Here is a 24,298-nt window from a genome sequence, read left to right on the forward strand (position 1 = left end):
AATTAAATTGACGGGGTGAGAAGTTACAATATTAGGATGAAATTAGAGGTTATAATTTATCTTGGTGGGGCCAAAATTGTTATTTGGGAGGCCATTTTACGAGAGATTTCAATATCTCTATTGGGGGAGCTGAGAACGTGGTTATGGGACATGATAATTAAGGACTCAGGAGTTAGGACCACATTATGTCGACGGTGGTGGGGTGAGATAGCCAGATATGAAAGATTTGAAGATAAGGAGGAATCCAATCGTTTGGTGGGTGTGGCCCATGGCCTTGGAGGCACCTCATGTGGTCCAAGTCAAACTCTATAGCTAGCCATCTTCTATTATTGCCGACTGGAAACTGACTTTGATTATAAATACATGCATATTGCATATGCTAATATTGATAAGGGAAGATATCAAAATATAGAACAAGTCCAAAACATGGAAGTCCAAGCAGATGGAGACCATTTCATAAGCTCGCAGTTGGGAGGCTTGGCAGGCACCCAAATGGCTCTAAGAGCTGCAATTGAGCTGAAAGTGTTCAATATAATCGCAGATGCAGGGCCTGATGCTCATCTTTCTGCAGCAGAGATAATTTCAAAGATCCCAACAAAAGATCCAAGTTCTGCAGCATGGACTTTGGAGAGGGTGCTAAGAGTTCTTGGTGGAAACTCCATCTTATCAATAATATCTCGGAAGCCGTCAGGAAATAATGGAGAACATGGACGCCATGAATGGACCTATGGCCTGACAAAGAAAAGCCGACGCTTAGCGAGTAGCAGTAGTACCACCGACGAGCTGGCAAGTTTCACAACTTCCTTTATCTTATTTACTACTGAAAGGGAGATGCTGGAAAGCCAATATATGATCAAGGATGCGGTGCTTGATCTTGGAAGCTCGCCATTCTACAAGGCCTATGGAGTGAACTTTTTGACTACATGGGAGAGAAGCCAAGATTGAGACAACTGTTCGATGAGTTTATGGAAGTTAGCGGTAAATTACAGTTTGAGGATGTGTTCAAGTTGTACGGTGGCTTCAAAGATTTGAAGGAGTTGATGGATGTGGGGGGCGGCATTGGAACCACTCTTGCAAAGATAACCTCTACGTATCCACACGTTCGGGGATTGAACTTTGATCTGCCCCATGTAATTGATGCTGCTCCCAAGCTCCCAGGTTAGACCTACACCTTTGATCTCTGGATTTCATTCTATTTGTTCAACTTAAAGAGTTCCTCTCTTACAACTTGGTTTGTAAATACGTCACTTATTGCCGCAAATACGTATTTTTGATGTGGAGTACATAAAAGTGCTATATATATATACATTCTTAATTAATCATGTCTAGTACTTATTACTTACGATATTAATCAACTCCAAATATTATTCATTTGTCTTTAGGTGTAAAGCATGTGGCTGGAGATATGTTCAAATGGATCCCAAATGCCCAAACAATTTTATTGCAGGTTTTCTTCTTGAGAAACGCTACAAAGATGCCTTAAACCATACGCTCTCACCTAATGAATATGTGATTTGTCATTTTTACCCTTCTATTTAAACACATGACATATTTAAGTATTAAGATAGAAGGGCAAAAATGACAAATCATGACATATTGATTAGGTGGAAGTGTACTGTAGTGTAAGGCTCTCCGGTAGAATTTCTCTTCCTTCTTATTCTCTTATGAATTCTTTGTTTATTTTTTAGGTATCCTTTTATTCATGCATTCTTGGGGTTATATGGTAATTCAAATTAGAGGGTAGGCAAGGGAATTAAGCATGATGTCTTGGGAATTGAACTTGTAGCCAGTATGGACTTTGAAACTAGAATGGAAAGTTAGTTAGGGCCTAGAAGAACAAAAAGGGATCCCAAAGCTGCAATTGAGATACAAAATAGCTTATAATTAACAAGGGAAAAGCCAATAAATTTGGTTCTTATTGAAAGAAACTATATATATATATATATAGGAAAAATGCATGAAATATGAGTGTGTGTGTATATATATATACACACGTATATAATAATTATGTGATCATAATATGAAGTATATAATATAAATACTTCACTATCATAATACAATATTCCAAACATGTGTGCATTTTGATTTGTGCATAAGCAGTGTATACTCCATAACTGGGATGATGAGCATTGCAAGAAGTTGTTGAGAAATTGTTGGGAAGCATTACCACAAGAGGGAAAGGTGATAATCGTGGAAATGGCAATCTCTGAAGAATTGGAAAACAATGTCGAGGCAAAGGACGTTCTAATGGAAGACTTCTTTATGATGCTCCTAACAAATGGAGGTAAAAAGCGAACACTAGCAGAATTCAAGGATCTGGGCAATGCTGTAGGGTTTACTAAAGTGGACATCTTCCCAATGCCTCATTGGTCAGTTCATGTTATAGAGTTTCATAAGTAATTAAGAGTACCCATGTGTGAGTTCCAATTTGCCAGAATAAAACGAAATGGTTGAGAATAAAATTTAAAGCAATGTAGAGCAAACAAAAACAAAAGGAAGATGTCTTAATTTCTTTATAATTAATAATATAACTTTCTGTTGCTTTGTATGTTTCTCCTTAGTTTAATTTATAACATATTTCCCCTATGTTTTATATTAAAGTTATTGTAAGATGTCGATCCATCTAGAATAATAATAGGCTTAGTGTTGCCCACAACATATTTAAAAAAGAAAATGATTTAGCCATAAAGAGATTTTACAAAAGTAAACTCATAAAATGAGCTGTCTTGATGTGGTACGTTAGATTGTAAAGCTACTTATATTACAAAATATATCTAAGTATTATATTAAGCAATGTTAGTTTGTAAGCGTACTTTTATGAGATCTTTTTGTGGTTGTAACACTTGTCTTTTACAAATTTATTCTCAATCATCTCGTATATATTGCCAACAAGATCATGGAGATTGAAATGTAAACACGAGATACTTGATACTCTCTTTTCTTTTTTGGGCTTCAACAATAAGCAGATCGTACAAATTAGTTATGTAACACCCGGATCCAGCACCGAACCTGCTTTCTAAATATTTTTGTTCTAAGCTTATGAAAAGCCTAGTTGATTTTTTTTTATTACAATGTCACGAGCCCAAATTGGTTTTTAATGGATATCAAATTTCTAATGGACTTGCCATTATAGTTAAATTCTTGGAATATTTTTGGATTGGGTTAAAAATATTTTTATGGGCTGAGAAAATTTATAGGACAAGTCGTAATATTATAGAGTTTTGGATCGAGACCCAAAAGTCAGAGAAAAAGCCCATTTATTGTATCATACCCATAGCCCAAATACATGGAATGGACCAATAAGCCCAAGCCATGGCAACTAGGGAGCAGTTTTCACTCTCATATCCCATGCACGTACATGATCTACTCCCCCTAGGGTTTTCAACAGCGGCTATATATACCACTACTTTGATCAAACAACCATATATATCATCTCCCGATTTTCTCTCCATTTGATTTTTAACTCCCCACAATTCATGGTCGCGATGACCTCACCCTCATTCATGTTAACGTCATCGATAGGGCCGTTGTGTGCGGGGAAGTCCGTGGAGCAACCTCAGGAGGACCATTAGGCGACAAGGCAGACTCAACCTTGATCACAAACACCAGATCATCATCGGCCGGTGAAATAATCTCGTCGAAGGAGTTGGTTGTGGGCACCTAGGGGTGACCTGAGGCCTCTCTGCCACTCTTCAGGGGTGCTGGTGAGCGTCTACCCCTTGTGAATGTGGATTCATCCAAAGGCATCGCTCCCAAATGAGCCTTCTTCTTCTTCTTACCTCCTAATGCTGAAGGTAGGCCTCTTTCTGAACCATCTGTTAGAAATTGATGACCGAAAACATGTCCCCTGCTAGGTGCCATTACAAATCTATCAATATTGGAAGGGATTAGAATTACCTCTAACCAGGTCGAGCTATTGTTCTTATCTGCCTAGGCTTGTACCAACCGAATGCGAGCCCCGTCTTGGTCAGAAAGGATAATCTCCAAGCCACGATCATCGAGAACTGGATTCCACGAAGCCTTAATGGGAAATTCTTGGTTTGCCGACTCTTCCTCAAGAAATTCCCGGCCATCGCCCAATTCGAAGAAGAATTTCTTTTGCCAATCTTTGGCACGAGAATACTTGCTTTCAAGTTGGATCAATTTATTGTGACCCTAAAACTGCAAAGATTCCCCACCAAGCGCCTGACATCGTGCAAAGAAAGAATTCACAAGCGGTAATGTCAAGATACTCATCACTTGTGGGTTCCAAAACTCGTCCCAAAGAACACATCAATCCGTCAGAATCCTCCATGCATTAGGCAGGAGTTGGGCTAGAGCAAGACCCAAGAAGTCTAGCACATCACGCACAAGATGGACAAAGGGAAAGAGGAGCCTTATCGCGAGCATGGCCAAATACAGGGTCATGAAAACAGCCATTCCCCTCATATTGATGGCTCCACGGCACAGCTTAGGCAGGCCCATGGCCACAAAAGTTGGGATGTTGTAGCTATCCCTCGTAGAGTCCAACTCGCGACGGGAGATAGTCGAAGACTATCGATGGCCTTCGAAGATTGAATGAGGAGCAACTACCCCTTCAGGAGAAGGGTTAACGGCCACATCCTCAGAGTGAGAAGGAGGGTCGCGTAGTCGTGAAGACCTCTCTCTATGGGATGAAGAAGGGAAGTTGGGTTTGGAGGAAGCCATTGATTCAAGAAAAAACTCGTAGGAAAAACAAGGAAGCAGAGTGTTTGGGAGAAGGAGAGAATACAAGGAAAGGAGAGTAGCGAAAAGGAGTGTTCGAGAAGAATGAGTAACAGAGAAGGGGAATGCGAAGGGGCGTGAAAGGGAAACATTGTCTTGACAGGGCAGTATGAAATGACAGAAAACCTGTGTAATGAAGCGTCACCATGATACAAGTCTCATCACGCTTCGCATGATGAGATTTCGATGGGGTAACTAGAAGAGCTTTAAGCTTTCCTCTTCCGGGCCTACCGGGCCATGTCATGGGCTCGAACAATAGATTACCAACCAAATCTCAACACAAGGCACATGATACCAACATATATAATTTAAAATCACTTTAATCATCACTTATGATTAAAATAAGTTTAATAACTACATAGTATTTTTGAAATATAGGAAAATACATAGTAAAATAACTATAATACCATTCGGTTTAGGCCAAAAACAGGGCATACATATTTTGTTCCAACATAGGAATTTAACTACACCAAAACACAAGCTAAAACACTTAATTAGCTTCTAAAATCATATTAAAACAAACGGGTCAAATTAGGATTTTACTTTAAGCTCTTGGCCCCTTTCAAGAGGTAACATAGAGGACCAAATGGTGGTAAACCCGTGTGGATGAAGAGCAACATAATATCACTGTTTTAAACCCCAAAACCGACCGAAACATCATGGGTAAGAAAATGGTGAAATTTGAAATCCATATGAAAATCATGGTAGGAAGTGAACCAAGTGTAACGCCCCGATCCCGAAGGTCTGGAGAGTTAGCTCTTAATACTTAAAATCAACTTAAATAACACAACTATAAAATCCAGAAAATTCCATAAAATATTAATCCATTTAATCAATCCAAATATCTTAGTTCCTCCATGGGGACAATAAAGAAATTCTCAATAACATAAATTAGAAATCCTCCAAAAATTCAAAATTATCCTTAATTCATCAAATCAAAATACCCAAAAAATAAAATCAATTTACTAACTACGACTCTCAAATAAGCACTTGTACCCTTAGGCACTTATTCCACTTCGATCATCACACCTTGCTAAAACTTCCTACTCTTGTCCTCCAGCTGAACCATCAAAATTATCTGAAAAATATATGGAGATAAGGGGTGAGTTATCAACAACTCAGTAAGCAGAGGACATATACTAGTATGTAAACATGAGCATTTATAGAATTCAGAATGCAGAAACAAAATATTTTCTTTCAGAATAACATTTTCATAATGCAGCGTCAGATCAAGTTATCAAAAATATCAGAGCGAAAGTTCGAAAATATTCATAATCAAAATCCCTTTGGCATATCATAAACTAAAACATCACATCTTATCTTATCATATCAGGATAAATACCAAGTTTAACCCCTGTGGTAGGGTTGTGCAAATCCCGGTAGCTAATCGAGTAGAAACAAAATGTGAATCTTCCCCTTATTCATTCTCGGAGCCGCGAGTGTGCGCATAGGAAAGACCACGCAGAAAACCACTTTGTTTCTAATGTGGGTGCACGAGAAACAGAAAAGTTGGTACTAACCCGAACAGAGACCACAGCTTTACACCCGTGGTGAGGTCAGAATGGAACAGAAACAGAAACAGAATGTTATGCCAGAGGTTTTTTGAAATCACATCATATCATATCAGAGTATAGAAAATCATCAGAACAGAACAGAACAAAATCATATCACAAAACATATTTTATGTACAAAATTTCATATTCGCTCTCTTTTTCAAAGTTCAGAAACAGAATGTCAAAAATAAGCTCATGTTTATACCAGTCATGATAGAAAATACTTTATTCCGAAATAGAATCTCATGAGTAGTGCAGAACAAATAACTGAACTCGTTTCAGATTTCTTTTCATAACAAAACATGCACATTTTTCAAAAAGGACCTCAGTTCATTTTATTTTAATGCAAAGTCTAGCATAAGAACCCCGCTTACCTAGACTTCTTAGCTTTTTCAGAAGTTTCTTAAAAAATATCGAACAATAATTAATCGCCACCTATAACATAATAACGCAATTTTCATAAATTTTCAATCGAATGCATATTTCAATATTTAAACCTAAGATGCTAAAATGACCTATTTTATTATTCCTCAAAACCTAAAATTCTCATAATTCCCAAAATACCCTCATTTTTCCAAAACCATCAATAGCCACTTAATCGAATTCGGAATAAGAATTTAATCAAGCAAGTATTAAAATAAATATAAAACTCAATAAAAATTAATATTCAAAATATCTGAAATACCAGCAACATTTTATAAATAAAAAGAATACATTGGTTACTAAAATTTTCATAAAATAAGTCATGAAAAAATCCTCTCTTAAAAAATAGGTTTACTTCCTTTAATTAACAATATTATTAAAATATAAATATAATATTTATTGAAACTTAAAGCAAAACTCATTTAAACATAAACCCCAAAAAAAAACTTCTCACCCGAAAACATTTGGTTAAACCTACATTCCATATAAATAAATATATATGTATATATTAGGTCAAAACTAGTAAGTACCCAAGTTAAAACTTTACTTATATATATACATACATATATATATATATAAGTACACCTTATGAATAAAACTAACGATGAACATACACATGAATAATAGAAAAATGCAGTGGCGGCAGGGACTCACCGATAAGGTAATGTGCGACGGTGCAGTGTGCGATGGGATGTGGTGCACTCGATGGCTATGCACTGGACGAAAGAGAGAGAGAGTGATGCACGGTGAGAGGGACAAAGTCATGATATACAGAGTGAAACACAGAGTGCATGGAGGTGTTATCGAGAGAGTTACACGCGGCAACGGCCTGGGTGGCTATCGACGGTGGCACGGCTAGGCGTGGCTGAGATGCTGGACTTTGGGTCCCCCTTGCGCAACAGAGAAGACGTCTGAAAGGGTTGGTCAAAGTGCAAAAATTACCGTTGCTTGGAGGAGCAACCAATTGCTCTGTTTTGATATGCGGAAACACGGGTGGTCGGTTCTCTATGCAGGGTTGCCGATCTTGCGTGGGCTGGGCACAGAGGTAAAGAGCGGAGATTTAAAGGGCTGATGGTTGAGGTGAAAAGAAAAGAAAAGTGGGGTATGGCTGGCGTACCCTCTGTGGAGTGGCTTTCGGTACATGGTGTGGGTTGCAGCTTACGATTTCTACGAGGTGGTGGTTGTGTCGTATGGCAAACGGACAGAGGGCTCATGCATGTCTGGGCAAGGAGGTTGCTGGTGGCAGTTCCACGGTGGTCCCATGGTTGATAGAAAGAGATGCGGCTGCTGGGCTTCACGCGACGTGCAACGCTGGAGGATGAGGGAAGGAGGGCCGAGATCGAAACTGACTATGGTTCATGGATGGAGCTTCTGTGCGTGCGTGGGTGGAGAATGCCATGGGAGTTTTGCAACATCTAGGCTTGGTAAACCAACATGCAGGTACGTGTATACATATATATATATATTGGTGATGAAAAAAAACCCTAGAGAAAAGAGAGAGACGTGCGGAAACTGAGTCATGCATGTGTATGCATGTCGTGGATGAGAGGAAGACCAAGGGGGAAAAGAAAATAGATAGAAAGAATAAAATGTGCGGAAGTAGACGTGTGAAAAAAAAAATAGATTAAAAAAAAATAGAATAAAGTAAAACAAAATAAATAAATAAATAAAATTGAGTTTGATTGGGTCCAGGTGTTACACCAGGGGTTTATTACCTTCAATATTTCATCATTTGGAAGATAAAATCAAGCTTTGGTTCCAAGCTTTGAAGAAAATATTTTTCTTCTTCCATTGCTATGGAGTCACAAGCTTGAGGAAGATAAAAGAGCTTGTTTTCTTGAAGATGAATAGAAAAGAGAAGAAGAAAAGATAAAGGTGTGCATCGGTTAGCTCTTGGAAAGGAAGATGAAATTTTATTTATTTTCTCGGGTGAGGGTCGACATTTTAAGGGAACTAAGGGGAAATTTTTTTAATTCTTACCTTTTGTGTTGCTTTGGACGATGGGTGGAAGGAAGTAAAGTCAATGGCTTCTTTAGGAAGCTTGTGAGTCAAATGGCTTGATGGCTGGCTTTAGAAGCCTATGGATGCAAAGCTTATTTGCTTGTCTTGGGAATCTAATGAGTGAAAGAAATAAAAGGGTTTTAGTTGACTTGGTCAAGACTTATCACATATGATTGGGAGGAGAAGATGAAGACTTTTCTTTTGTCTTTCTTGGTTGCTTCCTATAGGTGAAATGGGATAAAGGAATCTAGTTTTGTCTTTTTCTTCTCCTTTGTATGGCTTTCACCGTAAGCTTAAGAAGAGACAATGACTTTAGGTCTTTGTTTCCTTCTTCCATCACAAGGAAGCAGGTGGATGGTGGAGATCTATCTACCTCAAGGATGCTTTTCACCTAACAATCTAATGATAGAGAATAATTGGACTATTTCTTAAATAAATAAAAATAAAGGACTTAAGGAAAAATATTTTAAGGTCTTAATAATAATACCCTTGATTTATTTTAATAAACCATATTTTAAAATGAAACATTCACATCTTAAAATAAAATATTGGAAGTAATAAAAATATTTTTATCTCAAAATATTTAACTTAAAGAATTAATAAAAACGACGTAAGGACCTGCGTAGTAAGACTCGGGTATTAGAATTGCATATGCTAATATTGATAAGGGAAGATATCAAAAGATAGAACAAGTCCAAAACATGGAAGTCCAAGAAGATGGAGACCATTTCATAAGCTCGCAGTTGGGAGGCTTGGCAGGCACCCAAATGGCTCTAAGAGCTGCAATTGAGCTGAAAGTGTTCAGTATAATCGCAGATGCAGGGCCTGATGCTCATCTTTCTGCAGCAGAGATAATTTCAAAGATCCCAACAAAAGATCCAAGTTCTGCAGCATGGACTTTGGAGAGGGTGCTAAGAGTTCTTGGTGGAAACTCCATCTTATCAATAATATCTCGGAAGCCGTCAGGAAATAATGGAGAACATGGACTCCATGAATGGACCTATGGCCTGACCAAGCAAAGCCGATGCTTAGGGAGTAGCAGTAGTACCACCGACGAGCTGGCAAGTTTCACAACTTCCTTTATCTTATTTACTACTGAAAGGGAGATGCTGGAAAGCCAATATATGATCAAGGATGCGGTGCTTGATCCTGGAAGCTCGCCATTCTACAAGGCCTATGGAGTGAACTTTTTTGACTACATGGGAGAGAAGCCAAGATTGAGACAACTGTTCGATGAGTTTATGGAAGTTAGCGGTAAATTACAGTTTGAGGATGTGTTTAAGTTGTACGGTGGCTTCAAAGATTTGAAGGAGTTGATGCATGTGGGGGGCGGCATTGGAACCACTCATCCAAAGATAACCTCTACGTATCCACACGTTCGTGGATTGAACTTTGATCTGCCCCATGTAATTGATGCTGCTCCCAAGCTCCCAGGTTAGACCTACACCTTTGATCTCTAGATTTCATTCTATTTGTTGAACTTAAAGAGTTCTCTTACAAGTTAGTTTGTAAATACGTCACTTATTGCCGCAAATACTTATTTTTGATGTGGAGTATATAAAAGTGCTATATATATATATCCTTAATTAATCATGTCTAGTACTTATTACTTACGATATTAATCAACTCCAAATATTATTCATTTGTCTTTAGGTGTAAAGCATGTGGCTGGAGATATGTTCAAATCGATCCCAAATGCCCAAACAATTTTATTGCAGGTTTTCTTCTTGAGAAACGCCACAAAGAAGCCTTAAACCATACGCTCTCACCTAATCAATATGTGATTTATCATTTTTACCCTTCTATTTAAACACATGACATATTTAAGTATTAAGATAGAAGGGCAAAAATGACAAATCATGACATATTGATTAGGTGGAAGTGTACTGTAGTGTAAGGCTCTCCGGTAGAATTTCTCTTCCTTCTTATTCTCTTATGAATTCTTTGTTTTTTTTAGGTATCCTTTTATTCATGCATTCTTGGGGTTATATGGTAATTCAAATTAGAGGGCAGGCAAGGGAATTAAGCATGATGTCTTGGAATTGAACTTGTAGCCAGTATGGACTTTGAAACTAGAATGGAAAGTTAGTTAGGGCCTAGAAGAACGAAAAGGGATCCCAAAGCTGCAATTGAGATACAAAATAGCTTATAATTAACAAGAGAAAAGCCAATAAATTTGGTTCTTATTGAAAGAAACTATATATATATATATATATATATAGGAAAAATGCATGAAATATGAGTGTGTGTGTATATATATATATACACACACACGTATATAATTTTGTGATCATAATATGAAGTATATAATATAAATACTTCACTATAATAATGCAATATTCCAAACATGTGTGCTTTTTGATTTGTACATAAGCAGTGTATACTCCATAACTGGGATGATGAGCATTGCAAGAAGTTGTTGAGAAATTGCTGGGAAGCATTACCACAAGAGGGAAAGGTGATAATCGTGGAAATGGCAATCTCTGAAGAATTGGAAAACAATGTCGAGGCAAAGGACATTCTAATGGAAGACTTCTTTATGATGCTCCTAACAAATGGAGGTAAAAAGCGAACACTAGCAGAATTCAAGGATCTGGGAAAAGCTGTAGGGTTTACTAAAGTGGACATCTTCCCAATGCCTCATTGGTCAGTTCATGTTATAGAGTTTCATAAGTAATTAAGAGTACTCATGTGTGAGTTCCAATTTGCCAGAATAAAACAAAATGGTTGAGAATAAAATTTAAAGCAATGCAGAGCAAACAAAAACAAAAGGAAGACCTAGTGTACCTTAATTTCGTGTTTTAATTTCTTTATAATTAAAAATTTAACTTTCTGTTGCTTTGTATGTTTCTCCTTAGTTTAATTTATAACATATTCCTCCTTTGTTTTATATTAAAGTTATTGTAAGATGTCGATCCTTCTAGAATAATAAGACAGCACACAATATATGTTTACGATAGTAGGCTTAGTGTTGCCCACAACATATTTAAAAAAGAAAATGATTTAGCCATAAAGAGATTTTACAAAAGTAAACTCATAAAATGAGCTGCCTTGATGTGGTACGTTAGATTGTAAAACGACTTATATTACAAAATATATCTAAGTATTATATTAAGCTTTGTTAGTTTGTAGGTGTACTTTTGTGAGATTTTTTTAGGGCTGTAACACTTATCTTTTACAAATTTATTCTCAATCATCTCGTATATATTGCCAACGAGATCATGGAGATTGAAATGTAAACATGAGATACTTGATACTTTCTTTTCTTTTTTGGGCTTCAACAATAAGCAGATCGTACAAATTAGTTATGTAACACCGGGGCCCCGCACCGAACCTGCTTTCTAAATATTTTTGGTCTAAGCATATGAAAAGCCTAGTTGAATTTTTTTATTACTATTTCACGAGCCCAAATTGGTTTTTAATGGATATCACATTTTCTAATGGACTTGCCATTATAGTTAAATTCTTGGAATATTTTTGGATTGGGCTAAAAATATTTTTATGGGCCGAGAAAATTTATAGGACAAGTCGTAATATTATAGAGTTTTGGATCGAGGCCCAAAAGTCAGAGAAAAAGCCCATTTATTGTATCACACCCATAGCCCAAATACATGGAATGGACCAATAAGCCCAAGCCATGGCAACCAGGGAGCAGTTTTCACTCTCATATCCCAAGCACGTACATGATCTACTCCCTCTAGGGTTTTCAACTGCGGCTATATATACCACTACTTTGATCGAACAACCATATATATCATCTCCCGATTTTCTCTCCATTTTATTTTTAACTCCCCGCAATTCAAGGTCGCGATGACCTCACCCTCATTCATGTTAACGTCATCGATAGGGCCGTTGTGTGTGGGGAAGTCCGTGGAGCAACCTCAGGAGGACCATTAGGTGACAAGGTAGACTCGACCTTGATCACCAACACCAAATCATCATCGGCCTGTGAAATAATCTCGTCGAGGGAGTTGGTTGTGGGCACCTAATGGTGACCTGAGGCCTCTCTGCCACTTCAGGGATGCTGGTGAGCATCTACCCCTTGTGAAACTGTATTCATCCAAAGGCTTCGCTCCCAAATGAGCCTTCTTCTTCTTCTTACCTCCTATCGCTGAAGGTGGGCCTCTTTCCGAACCATCTGTTAGAAATTGACGATCGAAAACATGTCCCCTGCTAGGTGCCATCACAAATCTATCAATATTGGAGGGGATTGGAATTACCTCTAACCAGGTCGAGCTATTGATCTTATCTGCCTAGGCTTGTACCAATCGAATGCGAGCCTTTTCTTGGTCAGAAAGGATAATCTACAAGCCACGATCATCGGGAACTGGATTCCATGAAGCCTTAATGGGAAATTCTTGGTTTGCCGACTCGTCTTCAAGAAATTCCCAGCCATCGCCCAATTCGAAGAAGAATTTCTTTTGCCAATCTTTGGCACGATAATACCTGCTTTCAAGTTGGATCAATTTATTGTGAGCCCTAAAACTGCAAAGATTCCCCTCCAAGCGCCTGACATCATGCAAAGAAAGAATTCACAAGCGGTAATGTCAAGATACTCATCACCTGTGGGTTCCAAAACTCGTCCCAAAGAACACATCAATCCATCAAAATCCTCCATGCATTAGGCACGAGTTGGGCTAGAGAAAGACCCAGGAAGTCTAGCACATCACGCACCGGATGGACAAAGGGAAAAAGGAGCCCTATCGTGAGCTTGGCCAAATACAGGGTCACGGAAACAGCCATTCCCCTCATATTGATGGCTCCACGGCACTGGTTAGGCAGGCCCATGGCCACAAAAGTTAGGATGTTATAGCTATCCCTCGCAGAGTCCAACTCGCGACGGGAGACATTCGAAGACTATCGATGGCCATCGAAGATTGAACGAGGAGCAGCTACCCCTTCAGAAGAAGGGTTAACGGCCACATCCTCAGAGTGAGAAGGAGGGTCGCGTAGTCGTGAAGACCTCTCTCTATGGGATGAAGAAGGGGAGTTGGGTTTGGAGGAAGCCATTGATTCAAGAAAAAACTGGGAGGAAACACAAGGAAGCAGAGTGTTTGGGAGAAGGAGAGAATACAAGGAAAGGTGAGTTGCGAAAAGGAGTGTTCTAGAAGAATGAGTAACAGAGAAGGGGAATGCAAAGGGGCGTGAAAGGGAAACATTGCCTTGACAGGGCAGTATGAAATGACAGAAAACCTGTGTAATGAAGCGTCACCATGATACAAGTTTCATCATGCTTTGCTTGATGAGATTTCGATGGGGTAACTAGAAGAGCTTTAACCTTTCCTCTTCAGGGCCTACCGGGCCATGTCATGGGCTCGAACAATAGATTACAGACCAAATCTCAACACAAGGCACATGATACCAACATATATAATTTAAAATCATTTTAATCATCACTTATGATTAAACCATGTTTAATAACAACATAGTATTTTCAAAATATAGGAAAATACATAGTAAAATAACTATAATACCATTCGGTTTAGGTCAGAAAAAGGGCATACATATTTAGGTCCAACATAGGAATTTAACTACACCAAAACACAAGCTAAAACACTTAATTGGCTTCTAAAATCATTTTAAAATAAATGGGTCAAATTAGGATTTTACTTTAAGCTCTTGGCCCCTTTCAAGAGGTAAGATAAGAGGACCAAATAGTGGTAAACCCGTGTGGATGAAGAGCAACATAATATCACTGTTTTAAACCCCAAAACCGAAACATCATGGGTAAGAAAATGGTGAAATTTGAAATCCATATGAAAATCATGCTAGGAAGTGAACCAAGTATAACGCCCCGATCCCGAAGGTCCGGAGAGTTAGTTCTTAACACCTAAAATCAACTTAAATAACACAACTATAAAATCCAGAAAATCCCATAAAATATTAATCCATTTAATCAATCCAAATATCAAAGTTGCTCCATGGAAACAATAAAAAAATTCTCAATAACATAAATTAGAAATCCTCCAGAAATTCAAAATTATCCTTAACTCAACAAATCAAAATACCCAAAAAATAAAATCAGTTTACCAACTACGACTCTCAAATAAGCATTTGTACCCTCAGACACTTATTCCACTTCGATCGTCACAACTTGCTAAAACTTCCTACTCTTGTCCTCCAGCTGAACCATCAAATTTATCTGAAAAATATATAGAGATAAGAGGTGAGTTATCAAAAACTCAGTAAGCAGAGGACATATACTAGTATGTAAACATGAGCATTTACAAAATTCATAGTGCAGAAACAAAATATTTTCTTTCAGAATAACATTTTCATAATGCAGCGTCAGATCATGTTATCAAAAATATCAGAGCGAAAGTTCGAAAATATTCATAATCAAAATGCCTTTGGCATAACATAAACTGAAACATCAGATCTTATCTTTTCATATCAGGGCAAATACCAAGTTTAACCCCCGTGGTAGGGTTATAAACCACCATTATACCCGTGGCTAGGCCATTTTCCATGTTTCACCCCCGTGGTAGGGTTATAAACCACCATTATACCCGTGGCTGGGCCATATACCATGTTTCACCCCCGTAGTAGGATTATAAACCACCATTATACCCGTGGCTGAGCCTTAACAGAAACAGAACGGATTTCATCGAAAATCCGATTACAATCATATACAGAATCAGAACTTCATGCCAAGGATTTCAGATGACACATTACATCAAAACAAAATACTGAAAAGCTTCAGATCATTTCACATGTTCGGGATAAACATAAACAAAATATTCTCATTTGTTCATAACAAAACTTTTAGAATTCCTTATTTGCTCTTTTACATAGTTCAGAAACAAAGTGCACAAAACTAGCTCATGTCTACACCAGTCATGGCAGAAAAACACTTTCTCTTATGTAGAATTTATGCATATGCAGAATAAACATCTGAGGTTGTTTTCAGATCATCTCTTCTAAAAAAAATAAACACATTTATTCTCAAAGTCAACCTCATTTTATTTGTTTTATGCAAACCTAGTATATGAACCCTGCTTACCTGACTTCTTCGTATTATCAACACCTTGAGCCGGAACTCTAATAGTAAGAAAACCTAAACAAAAAGAACATATATCCAACATTTAATAATCAGTCTAGTAGACTGCTATTTATTGAGTAATAAATCAAAACAGTCCCTTCACAACTCAATAACTATCCTAATAATTAAACGCGAACAACTCTCTTCACCCATTCCCATTTAAAACCCAAAACAACCACCTTCTATAACACCAAACCAATCATAATTATTTCCAAAACCAACAACAGAAACTTCAATAATTAAAACATAACCCAACTGAACTTCATTTCCAACCTTCGAATAAAACAACTTCAGTGCACACATCAATACTATTCATTCAACAATCTCAAAACTTGCAGAAAAGTTCAATACAACTAGTTCCAAAGCACCTATCATTTTACACCAAAAAGTCTCAAATAATATTTCAAAGTCGACTCACAAAACACCCAAGACTATACTCCTCAACATTCCTTAATTTTAACACACTCCACTGCTCCAACCATTAAAAAGAATACATCAACTCAAAATAAAAGTCACAAAATTTTCTACTGACAGAATTTAATGGTTTGCGAAAAGGAAAAAAAAATGACCAAGTGTAAAGCACGGCCAACCAAGTGTGTGTGCGTGATAGAACAAACTGAAGGGAAGAATTACAATGGCTTATGGAATGTGTGATAGCAAGTATAAGAATAAAATTAAGAGTAATATTAAAGGGTAGGCGGATTAATTACCGAAAGTAGAGATGAACAATTACTCCAAAGGATAGCCCCAACAAAGACAATATGCAAAAATCACGAAAACTGCACACAGCCGAAAGGAAAAATCACGAACTGCTGATGAAGACAGGAATAGAAAATAGGAAAAAGAAGGAGGGCGGATTGTTCACCTTCGAAGAACCAGAAGGTTGAGACCCACGGAAACCAGATGACGCTAGCCAAGGTGAAAACACCAGTTCGCGCAAGAGAGTCTGATTAGTTCGGAAAAGTGATGAGGACGACACTCAAGTGCAGAACCGAAAAATAAAATCGTGGGGGCGTGAGAAGCAGTTGCACGGGAATGGAGGAAATCACGGAAATGCAGACCGAAAACCGAAAGAAGAAACGCAGTGGAGGAAGAAGAGAGACAGTGCACGGTATGAAGGGAATTAAATCCCTCCCCAAAACGACGCCGCTCTTCACTCAACCAGTTCAATGGGCTGGGCTTCGCACATCCGACCAAAACAAAGGGCTGGGCCTAAGCCCGGTTATTACATTCTTCCCCCTCTTATAAAAATTCCATCCTCGGAATTTGTCACAAGCTGTTAGGATCATCGTCGAATAACTGTGGGTACTTGACTTGCATATCCTCTTCTAATTCCCAAGAGGCTTCACTGATAGCATGATTTTTCCATACCACCTTAACCAATGGGATAGTCCGATTACGTAACACCTGTTCTTTTCTCTCCACAATCCGTACCGGTTCTTCTGTATAAGTCAGATCTTCCTGAAAATGAAGTGGCTCGTAATCGATAACGTGGGTGGGGTCAGGTACATACTTCCTCAGCATAGATACATGAAAAACATTGTGTACACCTGAGAGTGCGGGTGGTAGGGCTACTCTGTAAGCCACTGGTCCAATCTGATCACGAATCTCAAATGGTCCGATGTACCTAGGGCTTAACTTACCCTTCTTTCCAAACCTCATAACCCCTCTCATGGGTGCAATCCTCAAGAATACCTTATCCCCAACCTCAAACTCTAATTGGCGATGATGATTATCTGCACAGCTTTTCTGTCGACTCTGAGCTGCTCTCATTCTAGCTCGAATGGTCTCAATCTTCTCTGTTGTCTTCTGTATGATTTAAGGACCCAAAATTTGTCTTTCACCCACTTCGTCCCAATATAACGGAGATCTACATTTCCTACCATAAAGTGCTTCATAAGGTGCCATCTCAATACTAGCTTGGTAACTGTTATTATAAGCAAACTCGACCAAAGGCAAGTGTCGAATCCAAGTCCCCTTAAAATCCAACATACAAGCTCTCAACATGTCTTCTAAAATTTGAATGGTTCTTTCCGACTGACCATCTGTCTGTGGGTGAAACGCCGTGCTGAAATTTAACTTAGTGCCCATGGCCTCCTGTAAGCTTCGCCAAAATTTCGAAGTGAAACACGGATCTCTATCCGACACAATGGACGCAGGTACCCCATGCAACCTCACTATTTCCTGTATATAAAGCTCGGCTAGTTTCTCCAACTTATAAGAAACTTTGATAGGTATAAAATGAGTTGTCTTCGTCAAACAGTCTACTATCACCCAAATTGCATCTTGTCCGGTCGGTGCCCGTGGAAGGCCTGTAACAAAGTCCATAGAAATATGCTCCCATTTCCATTATGGAATCTGAAGTGGTTGCAATAACCCTGCTGGTCGTTGGTGTTCTACTTTCACCTGTTGGCATGTTAAGCACTGTGCCACAAATTGAGCAATCTCTCTCTTCATACCCTCCCACCAAAAAGACTCTTTCAAATCTCGATACATTTTCGTACTACCCGGGTGAACTGTGTAAGGGGAGCGGTGCGCTTCTTCAAGGATAAGTCCTTTTATTACAACACTGTCCGGCACACAACATCTATTTCCAAACCTTAACACTCCATCTTCAGAAACATTAAACTCAGGTTTATCCCCTTTTTCTACTTCTTCAATTAATCTCGCCAACTTAGAATCTTCTTTTTGGGCGAGCTTGATTCTGTCTATCAAAGCTGGTTGAACTATTAAACTGGCTATTAATGCCTGCTGGTCACCCACAACTACTTCAATAGTGGCTCTTTCCAAGTCCATTAATAAGTGGGGCCGAGTGGTAAGAGTTGCAATTACTGGTCCCACTGGCTTCCTGCTAAGTGCATCAGCTACAACATTAGCTTTGCCTGGATGGTAGTTAATGTTGCAGTCATAGTCCTTGACTAGTTTGAGCCATCTCCTCTATCTCATATTCAGTTCTTTCTGAGTAAAGAAGTATTTCAAACTCTTGGGATCCGTGTAGATTTCGCACCTTTCACCATATAAATAATGCCTCCAGATTTTAAGTGCAAAGACAACGGCGGCCAACTCCAAATCATGTGTGGGGTAATTTTGTTCATATGTCTTCAATTGTCGAGAAGCATAAGCTATTACCTTTCCATGCTGCATCAAAACACACCCCAAACCCAATCGTGAAGCGTCACTATAAACCACAAATCCTCCTCTTTCGCTAGGGACTGTCAGAACTGGAGCTGTCACCAATCTCTTCTTCAATTCCTAGAAGCTTTCCTCACATTTTTCAGTCCAAACATACTTGTTGTTCTTCCTAGTGAGGGCGGTAAGGGGAACCGCTATTTTTGAGAAATTGTCTATAAATTGACTGTAATAACCAGCCAAACCCAAGAAACTCCTAACTTCAAGCACATTGGTTGGTTGAGTCCAGTTAACTATTGCTTCAATCTTCCCGGGGTCTACAGAAATGCCATCCCTTGAGACCACATGTCCCAAAAATGCGATAGACTCAAGCCAAAAATCACACTTCTTCAACTTAGCAAATAATTTCTTATCCCTGAGTGTCCCTAGTACTTGCCTCAGATGGTCTTCATGTTCGGCTTTGCTCTTGGAGTAGATTAATATATCATCAATAAAAACCACTACAAATTTATCCAGAAACTCATGAAATACTTGATTCATGAAGTCCATAAATACTGCTGGGGCGTTGGTTAAACCAAAAGGCATGACTAAAAATTCATAGTGGCCATACCTGGTCCTGAAAGCTGTCTTAGGCACATCCTCCGCCTTGATTTTTAATTGATGATAACCCGATCTGAGATCAATTTTAGAGAACACCTGCGCACCTTGCAACTGATCAAATAAATCATCGATGCGGGGCAACGGATATTTATTCTTTATGGTCACTCGATTCAGTTCCCTGTAGTCTATACACATCCTCATTGTCCTATCCTTCTTCTTCACAAACAAGACTGGAGCTCCCCAATGTGACACACTAGGCCTAATGAAACCTTTGTCTAACAAGTCTTACAACTGTTCTCTGAGCTCGGCTAACTCTGATGGCGCCATTCGATAAGGGGCTTTGGAAAGAGGCGCCATGCCTGGAGCTAATTCAATAGCAAATTCTACCTCCCGCTCAGGCGGTAATCCAGACAAATCTTCAGGAAAAACTTCTGGATATTCCCTTACAATAGGAATCTCTTCTAGTTTCAATTCTTCCTTTGGTTCATCCACCACAAAAGCCAAATATGACACCCGTCACGTATTAACTTATCAACCTGAAAAGCAGAAATAACTGATGGAGGGATACGCACCTTGGAACCCATAAATCGAAGTTCCTCTTCTTCCGAGAACTTGAACACCACTTCCCTTTTAAAACAATCAATACTAGCATAACTGGAAGCTAACCAATCCATCCCCAAAATCACATCAAACCCAGTCATAGGAAAGACTATCAGGTTAGCTGGCATTTCCTTCCCGCTAATAGTCATTGGACACTTGAGTAAAATCTTGTTACAAGTTACTATATCACCAGTTGGGGTAGAGACCCTCAAATTGTAGTCCATCTCATCAGCATCAATGGGGCACAATTTAACATAATCCATTGAAATAAAGGAGTGGGTAGCCCCCAAGTCAAATAAAACAGTAGCCTTACTGAGAAATAAGGGAATAATTCCTGGTTACGTCATATAACCCATAGAGATAATAAGACAAATACTCCTTAATTCTCAACAAGGACAATTTTAAGAGATGGTTAGAGAATTATACCTGTGATGACATCATCCTTGTCCTCAGCTTCTCCCGGTGTCAAAGCAAACGCCCGAGCAGGTACAGTCCTCCGCTGATTGTTGCCCTGATTATTCGGCCTAAAGTTTTGGGGTGGGTTGGGCCTTCTGTTGTTCTCCGCAAGCAATGGACATTCTCTAATGAAGTGCCCATCCTTACCGCATTTGAAACATGATCCCACTTCCTTCCTGCACTCCCCAAGGTGTATGCGGTTACAGAACTTACAGGGGTTAGGTGTATGATTTCCTTGTATCTGTCTCTGACTTGAACTGCTCCCCTCATTTCTCTTTTTCCATTGCCCTTGATCCGAACTAGGAAACCCTTGTGGAGCAGCTCTCTTCCTCTGTTCTTGCAATTCAGCACCCCTCTTAAGATTCTGTTCAACTAGCATTGCCTTGTGCACTAATTCTGAAAAATTCTGAATCTGTAAGACCATCACCCACTCATAGATCTTGTAGTTCAAACCTTCTTCAAACTTCCTAGTCTTTTTCTCCTCATCGGGAATCAAGTATGCGGCGAAACGTGATAATTCCGCAAACCTTGCAGCATACTGGCGCACAGTCATGGTCCCTTGCACCAAATTGGTGAACTCTCGGGTTCTTGCATCCCTATCTGCCTTAGGGAAAAATCGATCGAATAAACTCTGCTTGAATTGAGCCCAAACAATTACTCCAATCCCCTCAGCTTCCCTAATAACTTTCTCAGAATTCCACCATCTCTTTGCTTCTCCAGATAGTTTGAAGGCTGCGAACTTGACTTTTTGCTGATCGGTACAATCCTAAACACCAAATATTTCTTCAATGTCTTGTATCCAATCTTCCGCAGCGTTCGCATTGCCTCTTCCATCAAAGGTGGGAGGATGCGTTCGATTGAATTGTTCGAACATGCAACCCCCACCATTGTCGTCTTCATTCAAATCTTCAAGAGTTCGAACTCTACGACGAGCAGCCATCCTGAAAGTCTAAACTCGGTGAAACGTTCTAAAATAAAAGAAAACGAAAATACCAGGTAAATAGAAATAAATAAGAGGATAAAAAAAATATGCATATAAACACATATACATATATATATATAAATCAGATAATTATGCCAATCTGGCATCACTTATTACACACATATATCACTAGAATTCTCAAAGTTCCAAACTCAACTCCTAACATCAGCCAAATCTAAACCTCAAATCCCATCAAAATCAATCTTAATGTCCTTGGAACTCAAACTTAAATACCCCCATGACTATCCTTATAATCCTCCAATTCCTATTTTGAAATTCCCACATCTTATGAACCCACAGATATCTAAACCTCCAAGGTCTACAGTATGCAGAATTCAAACCTGTCTCTGATACCAACTGTAACGCCCCGACCCCAAGGGTCCGGAGAGTTAACTCATAAAACCTGATAAATAGCTCTAACAAGGCTAGAGTACTTCCAAATTCAAGAATATATCCATTTTCCAAACCTCAAATCGAACGTAAATACTTCAACTAAATAAATCAAACAAACTCATTTATCCAACATTCAATCCAACAACCCAAATAAAATCAACTCTTCTTAATGTCTCAAATAACATCTAGAAATAATAAAACATTAACATAGTCTCCATAAACCGTCTAAATCCATTGAAGCAAACTTAAGAAAGATAATTAACCTCCAACACCAACACTAATATCATGAGATACCCAACAACAAATCAATGCAAATCTTCTCCATAGATTCTAATACTGATCTTCAGCTGAGCCATCGATGTCATCTGAAATATTATGAAGATTAATGGGGTGAGTTATCAACAAATCAGCAAGCAGAGAGCATATACTAGCATGTAAACATGAGCATTTATAACATTTGATAAGTCGAACAAAACATTACTTTCAGAATGCAGAAACAAAACTTGTACAAAAACATTAGATAAGCTGAACAAAACATTTACTTTCAGAATGCAGAAACAAAACTTCTACAAAAACATTAGAGCGAAATTTTCAGAAAAATATACTTATTCCAAAAAGAGAATCCGTTGGTATTTCTAAACTGAAACATTATAATCTTATCATCGTTTAATATCATGTTTCACCCCCGTGGTAGGGTTATAAACCACCATTATACCCGTGGCTGGGCCGTATACCATGTTTCAACCCCGTGGTAGGGTTATAAACCACCATTATACCCGTGGCTGGGCCTTAACAGAAACAGAACGGATTTCATCAAAAATTCGATTACAATCATATACAGAATCAGAACTTCATGCCAAGGATTTCAGATGACACATCACATCAAAACAAAACACTGAAAAGCTTCAGATTATTTCACATGTTCGAGATAAACATAAACAAAATATTCTCATTTGTTCATAACAAAACTTTTAGAATTCCTTATTCGCTCTTTTACATAGTTCAGAAACAAAGTGCACAAAACTAGCTCATGTCTACATCAGTCATGACAGAAAAACACTTTCTCTTATGTAGAATTTATGCATATGCAGAATAAACATCTGAGGTTGTTTTCAGATCATCTCTTCTCAAAAAAAAAAATAAACACATTTGTTCTCAAAGTCAACCTCATTTTATTTGTTTTATGCAAAACTAGTATATGAACCCCGCTTACCTGACTTCTTCGTATTATCAACACCTTGAGCCGGAACTCTAATAGTAACAACACCTAAACAAAAAGAACATATATCCAACATTTAATAATCAATCTAGTAGACTGCTATTTATTGAGTAATAAATCAAAACAGTCCCTTCACAACTCAATAACTATCCTAATAATTAAACCCGAACAACTCTCTTCACCCATTCGCATTTAAAACCCAAAACAGCCACCTTCTATAACACCAAACCAATCATAATTATTTCCAAAACCAACAACAGCAACTTCAATAATTAAAACATAACCCAACTCAACTTCATTTCCAACCTTCGAATAAAACAACTTCAGTGCACACATCAATACTATTCATTCAACAATCTCAAAACTTGCAGAAAAGTTCAATACAACTAGTTCCAAAGCACCCATCATTTTACACCAAAAAGTCTCAAATAATATTTCAAAGTCGACTCACAAAACACCCAAGACTATACTCCTCAACATTCCCTAATTTTAACACACTCCACTGCTCCAACCATTAAAAAAAATACATCAACTCAAAATAAAAGTCACAAAATTTTCTACTGAAAGAATTTAATGGTCTGCGCAAAGGAAATGACCAAGTGTAAAGCACGGCCAACCAAGTGTGTGTGTGTGATAGAACAAACCGAAGGGAAGAATTACAATGGTTTATGGAATGTGTGATAGCAAGTATAAGAATAAAATTAAGAGTAATATTAAAGGGTAGGCGGATTAATTACCGAAAGTAGAGATGAACAATTACTCCAAAGGATAGCCCCAACAAAGACAACATTCCGAACTCACGAAAACTGCACACAGCCGAAAGGAAAAATCACGAACTGCTGATGAAGACAGGAATAGAAAATAAGAAAAAGAAGGAGGGCCGATTGTTCACCTTCGAAGAACCAGAAGGTTGAGACCCACGGAAACCAGATGACGCCAGCCAAGGTGAAAACACCAGTTCGTGCAAGAGAGTCTGATTAGCTCGGAAAAGTGATGAGGACGACACTCAAGTGCGGAACCGAAAAATAAAATCGTGGGGGCGTGAGAAGCAGTTGCACGGGAATGGAGGAAATTACGGAAATGCAGACCGAAAACCGAAAGAAGAAATGCAGTGGAGGAAGAAGAAAAACAGTGCACGGTATGTAGGGAATTGAATC

The 24,298-nt window shown here is 38.5% G+C and overlaps 4 protein-coding genes and 1 pseudogene across 5 annotated transcripts; 3 read left to right on the forward strand and 2 right to left on the reverse strand.

Moving 5' to 3' along the window:
• The first annotated feature begins 426 nt into the window (after positions 1-426).
• LOC121267136 ((S)-scoulerine 9-O-methyltransferase-like) lies at positions 427-872 on the forward strand. Its single transcript, XM_041171004.1, has 2 exons — positions 427-786; positions 828-872. Exons 1-2 carry the CDS (start codon positions 427-429, stop codon positions 870-872), a joined length of 405 nt encoding a protein of 134 aa, XP_041026938.1.
• On the forward strand, positions 513-11,565 carry LOC121267834 (scoulerine-9-O-methyltransferase 1-like). Its single transcript, XM_041171924.1, has 4 exons — positions 513-1,158; positions 1,383-1,447; positions 2,101-2,501; positions 11,497-11,565. The coding sequence occupies exons 1-3, from the start codon at positions 924-926 to the stop codon at positions 2,398-2,400; spliced, it is 600 nt and encodes a 199-aa protein (XP_041027858.1). The 5' UTR covers positions 513-923; the 3' UTR covers positions 2,401-2,501; positions 11,497-11,565.
• Positions 9,371-11,565, forward strand: LOC121267833 ((S)-scoulerine 9-O-methyltransferase-like). 2 transcript variants are annotated; one of them, XM_041171922.1, is made up of 3 exons: positions 9,371-10,154; positions 10,374-10,438; positions 11,098-11,565. In XM_041171922.1, the coding sequence occupies exons 1-3, from the start codon at positions 9,422-9,424 to the stop codon at positions 11,395-11,397; spliced, it is 1,098 nt and encodes a 365-aa protein (XP_041027856.1). In that variant the 5' UTR covers positions 9,371-9,421; the 3' UTR covers positions 11,398-11,565. The 2 variants fall into 2 exon arrangements, with proteins under 2 accessions (XP_041027856.1, XP_041027857.1); XM_041171923.1 differs by lacking the exon at positions 11,098-11,565 and adding an exon at positions 10,678-10,740.
• A 5,466-nt stretch (positions 11,566-17,031) lies between these two features.
• LOC121267137 lies at positions 17,032-17,535 on the reverse strand. Its single transcript, XM_041171006.1, has one exon. The coding sequence runs from the start codon at positions 17,533-17,535 to the stop codon at positions 17,032-17,034; it is 504 nt and encodes a 167-aa protein (XP_041026940.1).
• A 45-nt stretch (positions 17,536-17,580) lies between these two features.
• Positions 17,581-21,100, reverse strand: LOC121267138 (annotated as a pseudogene).
• Positions 21,101-24,298: the final 3,198 nt, after the last annotated feature.

This window comes from Juglans microcarpa x Juglans regia, chromosome 5S (assembly GCF_004785595.1).
Source record: "Juglans microcarpa x Juglans regia isolate MS1-56 chromosome 5S, Jm3101_v1.0, whole genome shotgun sequence".
NCBI classification, from domain to species: Eukaryota; Viridiplantae; Streptophyta; class Magnoliopsida; order Fagales; family Juglandaceae; genus Juglans; species Juglans microcarpa x Juglans regia.

Bases quoted from the DNA above. Each gene is read 5' to 3' on its own strand.
- LOC121267136 (XM_041171004.1), top strand. From the start codon at position 427: ATGGAAGTCCAAGCAGATGGAGACCATTTCATAAGCTCGCAGTTGGGA. The intron at 787-827 runs GCAAGTTTCACA...TACTACTGAAAG, and splicing joins GTAGTACCACCGACGAGCTG to GGAGATGCTGGAAAGCCAAT.
- LOC121267834 (XM_041171924.1), top strand. From the start codon at position 924: ATGGGAGAGAAGCCAAGATTGAGACAACTGTTCGATGAGTTTATGGAA. The intron at 1,159-1,382 runs GTTAGACCTACA...ATTTGTCTTTAG, and splicing joins TGCTGCTCCCAAGCTCCCAG to GTGTAAAGCATGTGGCTGGA. The intron at 1,448-2,100 runs GTTTTCTTCTTG...GTGCATAAGCAG, and splicing joins CCCAAACAATTTTATTGCAG to TGTATACTCCATAACTGGGA.
- LOC121267833 (XM_041171922.1), top strand. From the start codon at position 9,422: ATGGAAGTCCAAGAAGATGGAGACCATTTCATAAGCTCGCAGTTGGGA. The intron at 10,155-10,373 runs GTTAGACCTACA...ATTTGTCTTTAG, and splicing joins TGCTGCTCCCAAGCTCCCAG to GTGTAAAGCATGTGGCTGGA. The intron at 10,439-11,097 runs GTTTTCTTCTTG...GTACATAAGCAG, and splicing joins CCCAAACAATTTTATTGCAG to TGTATACTCCATAACTGGGA.
- LOC121267137 (XM_041171006.1), bottom strand. From the start codon at position 17,535: ATGAGAGCAGCTCAGAGTCGACAGAAAAGCTGTGCAGATAATCATCAT.